The sequence below is a fragment of the Cryptomeria japonica genome, chromosome 7 (assembly GCF_030272615.1).
Source record: "Cryptomeria japonica chromosome 7, Sugi_1.0, whole genome shotgun sequence".
NCBI lineage: Eukaryota > Viridiplantae > Streptophyta > Pinopsida > Cupressales > Cupressaceae > Cryptomeria > Cryptomeria japonica.
This window is the reverse complement of record NC_081411.1, coordinates 671163201-671177069: the sequence shown is the minus strand read 5'-3', so window position 1 is coordinate 671177069 and position 13869 is coordinate 671163201. Positions and strand designations below refer to the sequence as shown.

At 34.4% G+C, this 13869-nt stretch overlaps 1 protein-coding gene across 1 annotated transcript; it reads right to left on the bottom strand.

The window, feature by feature from the left end:
* Positions 1 to 4498: 4498 nt before the first annotated feature.
* On the bottom strand, positions 4499 to 9654 carry LOC131856934 (uncharacterized). The gene is made up of 9 exons (XM_059208891.1): positions 9484 to 9654; positions 8456 to 8557; positions 8280 to 8379; positions 8107 to 8150; positions 7933 to 8031; positions 7759 to 7857; positions 7582 to 7683; positions 7229 to 7327; positions 4499 to 4513 (listed from the first exon to the last, which is right to left on the bottom strand). Exons 1-9 carry the CDS (start codon positions 9652 to 9654, stop codon positions 4499 to 4501), a joined length of 831 nt encoding a protein of 276 aa, XP_059064874.1.
* Positions 9655 to 13869: the final 4215 nt, after the last annotated feature.

Genomic DNA, 13869 nt, shown 5'->3' with positions numbered 1-13869 from the left:
TATTCAACAATATGCAGCAACATGTATCAATGCATTTAAAAACTATCAAAATATTAGGGCACAAGAGAGATGTAATAGGTTAGGGGTAAGGCACAACAATCCCAAGGTGGTTATGATGAGGGGAAGTTAGTAAAATGAAGCAGCACTCTAAAGCCCAATTACATGAAAAACATAATTTGATCAATGTTTGTAAAAGGATACCTAACAAGACCTTAAACCAAGACCCATCATTTTTTGGAATATGTGAACATATTTGAAAAGAGTTGGTGTAATTAATTTATGAAAAGATGTTAGAAAAAGTAAATTAATTATGCAGGTCCACTATCAGTAACTCACCCTTATCTTCAAGAGTCCCACATTGGTCCTACAAATTTTATCCCTATCTCGATTGTGCAACATAAATATCACTGCTAACACTGATTATCATTCATTACGTATCTTCTTATAAATTAATGAATTCAGCCACTATTTCAAAGAGTTCATAATTGAGTTTCTCCTCTGATCCACATTTCTTTACAATTTGTTTCAATATAAAAATCATTTTAGAAAAGCAACCACAAACTCACCAGATTCATTTAAACTTGTGGTGTTTTGGTTAATGCAACATGTTCTGTCTATTGGAATGACATAGTACAGATGACCAATGGAGAACCAAGGGCAATAAGAGTATAATGGTAGCAAATTATGTAGTTCTATATTAGTCAACGACACAAACTTTATGAAAAAATAATTCCAGTCGGCTCATTCTGACCTAGAAACCTTTGATGCCTATCAACTGAAATCAATGCCCTAGGTAGTAACAATTTTATTGATTAAATTTAGTTAGCATGACAGTTAACATCAAAATTAATTGTAAATGTAACCACAAAAGCAATTAAAGAGGCCAGTACCTCAGATGTGTTGCAAGAAATCAACTACAATGTTCTTACATGGAAAAATGATTGATTACTTATGTAAGTGATGGTCATATATATCGGTTTGCATGCATTTTACATGTGCATTGCAGGAGACAACATTTCTTTGAGTAATTTCGTCCATAAAACTTCATTAAAACATGTCCTTGAAACTTATCACAACATTCATATATTGATATATAATAATAATTTCATGAATCCCATGATTGATAGACATTCACGAAATGGATAGGTTGAAAAATCTTTTGGAGTTTGCAAAGAAAATCAAATAGTGGCTGTTAAGATATTTCAATAACTTCTGCCAGCATTCGTTACCCCTGTTAACCAAAGCTTAATTCTCATTAAAGCATAATGGTGTCAGATTTTTGTCATAAATTATACGTAGGAATTTGCAAGCATTCGTCACCCTTGGGATCATGCCTCTCTGCTCTTCTGCATACTCTACAACTGAACTCTTTCGACTTTCGCACACAACATAACACTTTCACTCACCATGAAATAATTTATTGTGATGTCAATATATAGACATTATGATTTCATGTTGGGCAAAACAAATCATAACACAATTTTCTAGGTGCAGTGTATGTGGACAAGTGACCATAACTCATCACAAAAATACTAGCAAGCAATCGGTGCTGGTAACTCATCACAAAATCAACAAATACCGGTTGCAGCAATTAATACCAGTTGGGGTTAAATATATGAACTGTTGTCCTTGAATCTCCTAATTATAATCTCCTCTTGAACTTCATCTTGATGCTGACTAATATGTATTCACTGGTTGCCTTCTGTGCATATACCGTTGACACAAATTACCGGTTAGAATTTGTTTTACAATGCTTGATGGACGTTGTACATGGAATGCACCCATGAGGACCCCTACCTATCCATCAAAAGGGAAAAAGAACAAGGCATTACAACCATCAAGCCTCTAAGATCAAAATTATATCACTATTGGAAATTATATCACATGCCTCACCAATTATCAAAAGTTGGGCATTCTCGCCTTTGGAGATACCGTATGATTTTTTCCATGTTTCATTTGAATTTTCTCCTTCACCCCTGATGATATTGTGTTTGAATTCCCTTCCTCATCCTCGAAGATGATGACCCCTAGTTTGACAGTTAGGGATGAAGACACAAATATCTATCGATGTAACACCAGAAAAGTCCATGTTTGAAATGCAAGTGGTTCGTTGCCTCATGTTTCACACAAGAAACATGACGTGTATCTCAGTGGAAAGAATACACGGTGTGTTTCTCACATGACTCACCAGTTATCGCAAGTTGGGCATACTGCTTGGATTTGAGTGAAACAAAATGCAAAAAATATCCCAAATGAAGTTTTGATTAAAATTATTTTCATTTCCAATTGGTATCAATTGATTAGGATAGAGACACCATGTTTATCTCCAAAGACATCATGTTTATCATCACCATAAAAACACCGTGTTTATCATCACCTTAAAGACATTGTGTTTATCTCCACAATAAAGAAAGTGTGTTTATTGTTACCTTAAATAAACTGTGTTTATCTCCACAGTAAAGATAGTGTGTTTATTGCCACAATAAAGACATTGTGTTTAGCTTCATAGCGAGGATACAATGTTTATCTCCACACTAAAAACACCATGTTTATCGTCACAATAGAGACACTGTATTTATCGACAAAGGAAGCAAAGGAGATAACATGATGTGTTTATCGTGACAGTGAGATCGACTTTCAAAATATAGTAAAATGGGACGTTTGGATAAGAGTGGAAAAGAATAATTGTTTTGGTGGTTTAATGAAATGAATAATAGGAGTTTAGCATCAAGTATGTTATTTAAGAAACATATTTTTGCATGTTGTTAGAGTGCTAAAATTTCTCTAGAATATTCTTCTACTATATTTATGAGGGTCATTTGTTGTTAGTTCAGTCCAGTGAAAAATAAACAAAATCTTCCCTAATACTTGATGGATCTAAGTGAAACGAAAACCCAAATGATGTTGAGATACATTGCTTTCATTTGCAATTGGTTTCAGGTCATTAAGTTACTGACATCGTGTTTATCACCACAGTAAAGATGACGTGTTTTACTTCAAAACAAAGACACTGTGTTTATCGGCAAATCAAGCAAATTGTTTATCACGACAATGGGCTTGACTTTTCCAATATAGAAAAAAGGGGACTTTTCGATAATAGTGGAAAATAATATCAGTTTCGGTGATTTCACAAAATCAACAAAAGGAGAATATCATCAAGGATAAATTCATCCGTCCATTAACACTTATAACATTAAGTTTAGATATAAACAAGCAAAGAACGAAAAACAACATTTAGGACACATGGATTTAAATTTAGATTTAAACAACCAAAGAACGAATAAGAATAGATGTTTAGTAAAATAGTAAACTTACAACTTACAAGTTTATGTATTTTTAAAAAGCATTTAGCAAAAAATGATTTTACTATTGATTTAATCTTGTTTCCATAAGCAACAATACTGAACAATGCCACATAATCGTTGACATCAATGAGATGAGTAGGTGGAAATTATGATGTATTGAAAATCTTCATTTGTATTCAAAGAGACATTAAAGAAGAAAGATAACAAAGCATATAATGGACATGCACAATTTGATCAGTATAAAAGTAATTTTTACACCTCCATCAACAAATGTATACATAATCAAACGAAAAAAATTGCATACAACTGAGTTACAACTGACATTATTCCCAAGATGGAAGTGCCATATCCTTAATTATTCTCAAGTTAGGCCAAATAAAGCATAACATTCCTCATAATGCAATGAGTTATACATGGACAAAAATTGCATGTTCATACATCATAATGCAAAGAACCAACTCTACAAGGAAGCAATAGACAACCTCAACTTATACTTTTAATATATGCCATCAACAAGCTTCTTATGTGTTACTATAGACTTCAAAACAAGAAATCCCCATGAAAACAATTGTATTGAACAACACTTGTGCATTTTTTTAATATTATTTTTTTTACAAAAGAGGCATTGAGCACCCTATAGGTACTGATGATATACACAAAGAATCAGAAATATCAGATGGATGTTTCATCTTTATAATCTAGTGCATCAAATATTTATCTCTGGTAATGTTGGGACGGATCCTATCTATGTTGTTCTTATTGCACCACACCCATGTGCAAATAATATGATAGCCTCTTGCATCTTGTGGTCATACTGAGAAAGAAAAAAATAACCCAACACGTACACCTCCTGCACCTCTCGCTCTTCTTCTCTCAATTTCCTTCAATGGAACACTCTACACTAGTCGACCAAATAACTAGTAGAGAACCCCAATAAAAAATAAAAAAACAAAGAGTCAATACTTCAAAAAACAAAGCTAATCTAATTCCATCAATGAAACATGTAGACTACATTGAATGTTCATCAAAAGTAACATGGGCCATTTTGGGAGGTGTTTCGTACTGACCCTGGTATAATGTTTACAACCCTTTTTTTTGTCAAAAGAGTTGGAACCAATAATATTCATCTAGGGTGCGAAACTAAGATTAGAGTAACTTTAATTTTTTCGGTCCCCACCTATATGGAATTCTACCTACTCATCGTGCACCTGAAATAATTGTATAAACAACATACGAATAATACACAATGTGTTTCTCATATATTCCATATGAAAAACACAATGTGCATCTCACACAATAATCCAAGAGTACAAGCTTATTCAACAATGCACAAAAATACTAATATTTGAATAATAAAATAAGAGTACACTAACAATTAAAAAGACAATATAGTGATATACAATAATATAGCAGCATAAATGCTTCAGAAATTAACCTAAGCCTGGGCTTCTGTCAGCCTTTTTTGGTCTATATTCTGCATTCTCTTGTTTGCTAGCGTTTTGTTCGCTAGTTGTCTTTCCTTTGATTATTGTCTTTTTGTTTAGTTGCACAATAATGTTTATCTTTTGATCTTCTGATTGTATTTGGTTATAGGGGCCCATCAAAACCTGTTTTCCCATAATCAAAAACAATATTTGAAATAAATGTTCACATTTATAACTAAAGTAATTAGACATACTAACTAAAGTAAGCAGATGGTGTCCATAAATGTCCAACCAACAATATGTGAAACAAATGTTGACATTTATAACCAAAGTAATCAAACATACTAACTTAAAAAAATTGTTCAACTAAAGTAAGTAGATGGTGTCTAGAATTATCAAATCAAGCATTGAGAGAGGGGTACATAATAAAACAATATATTCATCATCTCCTCTTCTTTCTAGTTTGTGCAACAGAGGAAATGCCTTCACAAAATCTAGTTCCTTTCCTAGAGTTACTGTGTATCTCAGGAGGCGTGATCCCAAGGGATCGAAGCCTCCCACTTGACCGCCTTCCATTGGTAGGCTACTTCACGGGCACTTTCTTTATCTTCACATAGTGGAGGTCATTGTCTTGTATGAACCGAAAAACAATATACATGAGTAGCTCCAATACAATAGGAAGATGCACAATAAATATGTTGTTGCAATGGATATGAAGGAAACTATGATACGTACCATAGGCTACGTTTCCAGCATGTTGGTGATTAGGGGGTGTTGATCCTGCAACAATTGATGGAGAAAAGAAATGAGAGGCACTGATACAATTGGTATACCTATATTTAAAAAATATATGTAAAATATCCCAAGAGATATCTTATAATAGAAGAGAATCATCTGTAACATAAATGTTCTTCTAAAATACTAAACACCAAGAATACAAAGCCATTAAAGTCCTGCATGCAAAAAGATATGAATCTAACTAGAAATAAGTGGCGATGGTTCTATTTTATTTAGAGTAATAAAATAATACCTCCACAAAAGATGAAAAATGGTATATTTCATGCATTCGCATGTCAAATTGTTTCAAAAATGGATTTTTGTTTAAAGAAATTTTTATGTCATTGTAAATGCCTCTCAGTATATCAAGAACTTGGACAAAAAGTATGTTGGTATAGTGCATATAAAGGAAAGAATGAGATGTACCACATGCTGCTCCACAGCTGATTCCATCATGTTGGTATTCACGAGGTGTTCATCTTGCATGAAACCATAGAGAAAATAGATGATTTGCACCATTACAATAACATCTTGCACAATAAATATGTTGGTACAGTGTGAGTGGATATAAAGGAAGTATGAGACATACCACAAGCAACTCCACGGGCAATTGCTTTGTGGTGGGGTTAGAAGGGGTTCATCCATCACATCGTCAATGGAGAGGTGTGCATCTTGCAACAAATCATAAATAGTACATATGAGTTGCGACATCATAATAGGAACTTGGCCAATGCATATGCCGGTAAAAGAGATGTGAAGGAAATTATAACACAAACCTCTTGAAAGGAACTTTGGCCATCATTGATTTGTGTTGAAGAGGTAGGTTGGGCCAAGTCTGAGATGTTCCATATCTCAAATGAATCCAATAAATTGATCAATAGTTCTGATAATGGATGCGGATAAGACATCTTGACATCTGCATCAAGCACCTCAACAACATAGAATTTCATAGTACTTGGTAGGAGTGAAATATTGTGGTCAATTGCACCAATTCCCATAGCCACTTTTCCTTTTCTAACCAGAACTCCATTTAATCGAAGCTCAACATGATCCCCGATAGAATAAGTGCCACCTTCATCATGTTACTTATTCTCATCTAGAGCACAATGATTAGACACACTATGCACTACTTCAAAGGTACTCTGTTACAAAGTTAGGAATGTTGTTAGTAATGGTGCATAAGCTAATATTGGGGATATTGTGATTGAAGAACATCAGGATTTTGTTTTTGAGATTGATTACATAAAATAATGGTTCTACACGTAGAAAAGGGAATTGAAGAGGTTGTCCTTTTGTATACAAGGCTCAAACCAATTAATCATCCATGGAAAAAATACAAATCCATAATCATCAAAGACAATAATAGAAAGTCGGGTAAAGATAGAAGCCAGTAGTGCATATGTAAAAAAATTGCCCATACAAATATAAAACCTAAGCCATAGAGCAAGTTGGCCAAAGACATAGGATGGTGATTACATAATTTTTTTCCCATACATACAGAAAGCTAAATGCACACATGAATTTCAAATGACACCTAAACATTCGAGCTATAGTTGACTCATAATTAACAAAATTACTTAAGAGTTGAGAATGTGGGCTTTCAAAGGTGACATGGACATTGGTTATGAAGTAATTTGTTCCACCAAAACACACTAACAATAATAACAACTAAAAAGATCCATCATACAATATGAATATTGAAAAATGAAAAGAAAGATATACCTTGTACTTTTTCTTCTTCCTTTTGTTTGCCTTATGTTGCTTTTCACCTTCCACTTGAACAACACCATCCTCATGCGAGGAAGGTACTTCAGTTTTAGCCTGTCAAATGGGAGCATCAATGTAAGCTATCAATTGATTATGCACACAAGATATGCATGTAATCCAATAATATACTTTCTCCTTTTTCTTTTTCCTTTCTTCCACTCTATGCTGCTTAAAACCTCCTGACTAATCAACACCATCGTCATGCAATAAATGTAATGCTTTAGATGAAGCTCCTCACATGGGATCATGAATGTAAGAAATCAACTAATTAGACACACAAGATATCTAGATGCAACCAAAGAATATACCTTTCCCTTTTTATTGTACCTTTCTTCCACCTTGTGCTTCTTATCACCTCCTGACTGATCAATGACATCCTCATGTGAGAAATGTACTTCTTCAAATGAAGCCTGCCACATGGGAGCATGAATGTAAGATGTCAACTAATTAGGCACACAAGAGATGGATGTAATGCAAGAATATACCTTCTCCTTTTTATTCTTCCTTTCTTTCTCCTTGTTCTTCTTATGACCTCTCGATTCAACATCCCCATCCCCATGCAAGCAAGGTGTTTCATATGTAGCCTGTCAATAGGGAGCATCAATATTGGCTATCAATTGATTACACACACTAGATATGGATGTAATGCAAGAATATACGTTCTCCTTTTTCTTCTTCCTTTCTTCCTCCTTGTGTTGCTTATGACCTCCCAATTGAACAGTGCCATCTTCATGTGAGCCAGGCACCTTAGATGCATCCTGCCAAACAAGAGCATGAATGTAAGCTATCAATTGATTACGCACAAAATATATGGATGTAATGCAACAATATACCTTCTCCTTTTTATTCTTCCTCTTTTCCTCATGTTTCTTGTCACCTTTTGAATGAACAATGCCATGCTCATGCAAGAAATATACTGCTTTAGATGAAGCCTGACAAAAGGGAGCATGAATGTAAGCTACCATTGATTACTCATGCTAGATATGAATGATATGGAAAAATATACCTTCAGTTTTTTCCTTCCTTTTTCCATCCTTATCCAAATTTTCACCTCCCAATTGAAGATCACCATGCTTGTGCGAACCAGGAAGTGTTTCACAAGCAACCTATCAAAATACAAGCATAAATGTAAGATATCAATTGATTAGCCATACGAGATATGAATGTAATTAAAAAAATTACCTTCTCTTTTTTCTTCTTCCTACCCTTCTCACTATGCTGCTCATCACCACTCAATACAATGGTACCATGCTCGTGCAAACTAAAGACTACTTCAGAATAGACCTATATGAATACAAGAATTGGAAGTTAGTTGTTAAATTTATATAGATGTTAGCTATCCATGTTATATAATTAAATAAATTTACCTTCACTCTTTTCTTCTCCATTTGCTCCAAAATGGACTCCACATAACACAATCACCACACATGCTCATCATGCGGTTTCTAGTATCACAACCACCTTCCCCTCCAGATTTGCCAGGGTCATGCTAAAGTAGAGTACATAGTCATTTAGTAATATGTATTAGAATTAAATTAATAAATATAACCAAAAAAAAAAAAAAAAAAAAGGAAAAAAACAACAACAAAAACAATAACAAAAGTAGACAATGGTGTGTTTGCATGTAACCAAAGGTTTCAATTTTTTTCAAATGGAACAACTTCAATATCTTTTATCTTCTCACCTCTTGATTTTATTTAGAGTTGTACTCGTACATGGTTTCTCTTATTTATTTCCTTCCTGCCTTTGATAGGTCCTCATATTCAGTTACACCATGGGCAAAGAAAACCCTCTCAACTACATGTCGTCATTGTTATTTTACCTGTAGTCTCATCTGGTATTCAACATTGGCCACCCTCCTTTCAACATATAGATTAAGTTTCTCAAGTGGATGAGACTTAAAATGTTTTGAAGTCATAGAACATCTACGCTTACGTGGCTGAATTAAATCAAGATTGTGCTTGAACATTCTATGCATGTTATAAGCTTAGAGATCCCAAAATCTCACCCTTCCAACCTCACCGCATCTACCATATAGACAAAAATACAAAATCTTGGTTCCAAAGCATCTAGTTCTATATTTCATTGACCCCTGTCCCACATTTATAGTTTCAAAAGTCACATTTCATGAACACATAAAATATCACATTCCATAGGACATTAATCACATGGAAGTCAATGCAGAACATTGATTACAATACAACCAATACTTGTCCTTCTCGGCAATCCTCTTCTATTTTATCACCATTATCATATGGATCCTTAGAAGATACATCTTCATCTTCAATAGAAGCCTCACTAAGCTTGTATTGGCTAGCAGAAGATGACAATTCTTCTTCCTTTGAGACCCATCGTATGAATGACAACTTCTCCCATACCATAGAAGCTGGCGTCGAAAAAAATGAGACATGTGAATGTTAATGTAAACTAAATAACATGAAACAACATACATAAACATAACATAAAGTTAAAATATATTCTACCTCTCAATTCCACAAACTGCTCAAACAATAAATAAAAGGCACTACCCAATTAATAGGAAAGTGTTTTGTAATCGAACCAGCAACCAGAGGAAAAAAAAAACTATTGGTGATAGATTAAATTTGAAATTAAACACACATGCCACAACAAACATTTATTTTCATTTATATTTAGAAATGTTGAACACAAGTTTATGGCACAAAAGACATGCCCAAGTGGAAAGATAATTGACTTATTCAACTATACTAAGGCAGTTTAATTTCAAACTCAACCTATGACTAACAGAAGTAGTATATATCAACCAACATTATCTGTCCATTTTTTATTCTACTGAAACTATGGAGGAGAGGATGTTCACTAATAGTTAGACCCCCAAAAATAACCCCAACACTTTTAAAAATGAACCATTTAAAACAAATCAGAAGCCACCCCTTTCGCAGCCAAAAATTCCAAAAAAAAAATCTCTACATAAAATAGTACGCCTTCTCAAACTTGCATAGCATCAAACCCACTATGATTTTATCAAAATTAGATCGTGAGACTTTGCATTTGTCACATGCTACTTTCATAAAAGTTTCATAAAATCTACTATTGAAAATGAACCAAAAATGCTTCTTTTCACAGGCCCTAAATATAAAAAATTCCATCTGCAACAAAAATTGGAAAATAAATGATATGGGTTTTCTTACTCGATGTTTTTTAACTGTCAAATTATTTACTATAAATCCTCCAATCTAAGCTCCATCTTTCACGCAGTCACAAAACCCCTTGTTTTGTTGCTCCTACAATTTACAACATGCAAACAAATAACCATGCATCGTATACGAAATATTATGTTTTATGCATAGTTGTTGCCAATGAATGAAGCTTCCCGCCATCCATGCCTATTATAGAAGTTGGCCACGATGCTTTGCCAAGAATTTTCCCACGTGCATATGCATATATATACATATATAAATACACATATATGCATATATACAAACACATATGCATACTTATATACATATATATGTACATATATGCCCAATAGTGCTATTTTCTATAGAGAATATTTGGAATCTATGAATGAGGTAAAGAAAAGACATGAACAAAAGGGAAAGGACAAATATAGAGTGCCACATATATACATACACATATATGTCTAATAGTACTATTTTGTGTACACAATATCCCCAACTATTCGGATTCACACAAAAACATTCTATTTTTTTTTGTACATACACCCTATTTTTTACACACTATTTTCTATACACAATAGCCCCCACTATTTGGGATTCACACAACTCCATTGTATGCAATTCCATGCCTCTTCTCCCTAGGCCTATCATGACACATCATGTAATCTCCCACATGCCATGGCCATGCTATTTTATGTCGAGAATATCAGTATGGACATTAGCATGGGTTGTTCTTCCCATAAAATGGCATGACCATGGCATGTGGGAGATTAATTTCATGCCATTTTATGTGAATAATAGCAGTATGGGCATGGGCATACATATATTGAGTTTTATTGGGCCCCGCATGGAGCATCCGAGTTTCTAGCATAGAGGAGAAAAGTACTAGAGGACCTTTCAATATAACATTTTTCGACAGCCAAAAAGGAATGATGTGATGCACTGTGTGATGGAAACTAATCTCCCACATGTCATGGCCATGCCATTTTATATGGACAATATCCCATGCCATACAAAATAGTGTGTACACAAAATTTTGAATTTTTTGTGTGAATCCAAAATAGTAGGGGCTATCAAAAGGTCCTGCAATACTTTTTCTCCTACATGCTAGAAACTCAAACTATTCTTTCATGTGGTCACCTCCTTGAACTTCGAACGCACAAAACCCTCTACATTTTTTGTTGAAATTAGATATGCATACATTGTTTCACCCAAAAATGCCATTTTGGAGGTTGAAAATGTAAAAATATTCCACAAATAACTAAAATTGCAACATAAAAAAGATGGGTTCCTTACTCACTAGCTTTTGTGTGTAAAATTATTCTCTAACCATCACCGAATCTAACATCCGTCTTTTGTGCAGATACAAAAACCCTCAATTTCCCAATCCTATTTCTTGTAGCATGATAAAAATAAACCCTTCTCTTTTGTGTGATGATCAAACCTAGTGATTTTCTCCCTAAAACTTGCATCATCGAAAAACAAACCATACATTGTAAATAAAACACTATGTTTTGCACAGAGTTGTCTGCCAAAAGAGAAGCTTTGCACCATCCATCCATGTTATGGTAGCCAGGCTGGACATTTTGCCAAGAAAATTCTAACGCATAGTGCCTCACATCCTTCCTTTCTGACCATCGAAAAAGGATAACATCGAAAGTTCCTCTCATACTTTTTCTCGTCCATGCTAGAAACTAGAACACTCCACATGAGGCCCAATACAATTCCACGTATATATACTCATGCCCATACTCCACATACGGTGTGCTATTTTCTGTGGAGAATAGCCACTTCCATACACAATATTTTGTGTAATCAATTTTACAGTGGAGTGATTTTTTGGTAGATTGAGTGTGATTGTTTTGAATGCATTTTGATAATGATAGTAAAATTGATCTAGAATTGCATAAAATGCAGTCGTGTAAATCCCAAATAGTGGGAGCTATTGTGTACACAAAATAGTGTGTATAAAATAGTGTTTACACAAAATATTGTGTATAAAATGGAAGCAGCTATTCTCCACATAAAATAGCACACTGTACATGGAGTATGGGCCCACTATTTGGGATTCACACAACTCCATTGTATGCAATTCCAAATTAATTTTACTCTCATTGTCAAAATGCATCCAAAACAATCACAATCAAGCTACCAAACAATCACTCTAGGGTAAAGTTTTCAATTTTTTCTAAATGTCAACGGCATAATACCTACCAAACATTGAGATTCAAAACACAACCACTTACTATTCTTACATGACCAGCTAATGATAAGGAATATGGGAATGTTGCCATAGATTGAAAATTAAAAATAATGAATTTAGAGGACCGTTGTCCAAAAATAAAGCCAGTGTCAATGGTCTTAATGGGAAATTCAATTCCAATTTGATAATGAGAACAAATTTTAGTTTTTCAAATGGGTTGCAAATAACCTACTTTTCTACCATAAATGCAAATAGATTTGCCCAGTGAGATAATCCACTTTGTGAAATGAAAGTAGACACATCGCCTACTCCAAATGGTCATAATATCAAAGTAGCAAAATCTCATAGTTGTAGCCTCTAGAATTCGTTGGGGATTTCGATGCAAATGAGTGTCAGTTTGGAGAAAAATAGAGAGGGTTTGGAGTGGTTGCAATAGTAAAAAATGTAATAGGGGTGTTCCATTTTGACAAAAAAAACACTAAATTTGGAGCTCTCCTTCGTTGAAGCACAAAAGAAGCATTTTTTCAACCCAGTGCATGAGATAAACATTCAATTTAGTAACCTCCTGAAGTACCATTGCAAATAACCTACTTTTCTGCCATGGGAGCAAATAGATCAGCCCATTGAGATAATCCACTTTGTGAAATGGAGGTGGAGACATCTCCTACTTAAAATAGTGATAATATTATATTAGTGCAATCGAATAATAGTGGCATGTAGAATACACTATGGATTTCAACATTGGCTGGTATCATTTAGGAAAAAAAAAAAAGGGTTTGGAGAAGTCGTAACAACAAAATAAGAAATAGGTGAAATCATTCGCACCATTTTCAAAAAATCACTTGAAATTAAATGGTGAAATTGTTCTTAAAACAAAAACAAAACAAAAAACCATTAGGGAGGTAACATCTTTCGGCTTATAGTAGCATGCTAAGGGAAATGGAGGGAATAGTGGAGGGAACAGCATTTGCAGGGGGAAATTTGAATTTGAGAAATGGAGGAAACAACAATGCTGGGTCCTCTAGGTCTGAATCCACTGCAGCTCGAGGACATACAGCTGATCATGAGGATGGAAGACAGGATGGGGACCCACGAACATGGGACCCTCCTCCCGATCCTGAAAATTTAAAAAACATGCAAGATTCTTGCCCCGAGGCAATGCAGGTTGATTTAGGTACTACCAAGGAGGGGTGAATACCTAAACCATGGAATAGTCTCTTCACTAGACATGTCTC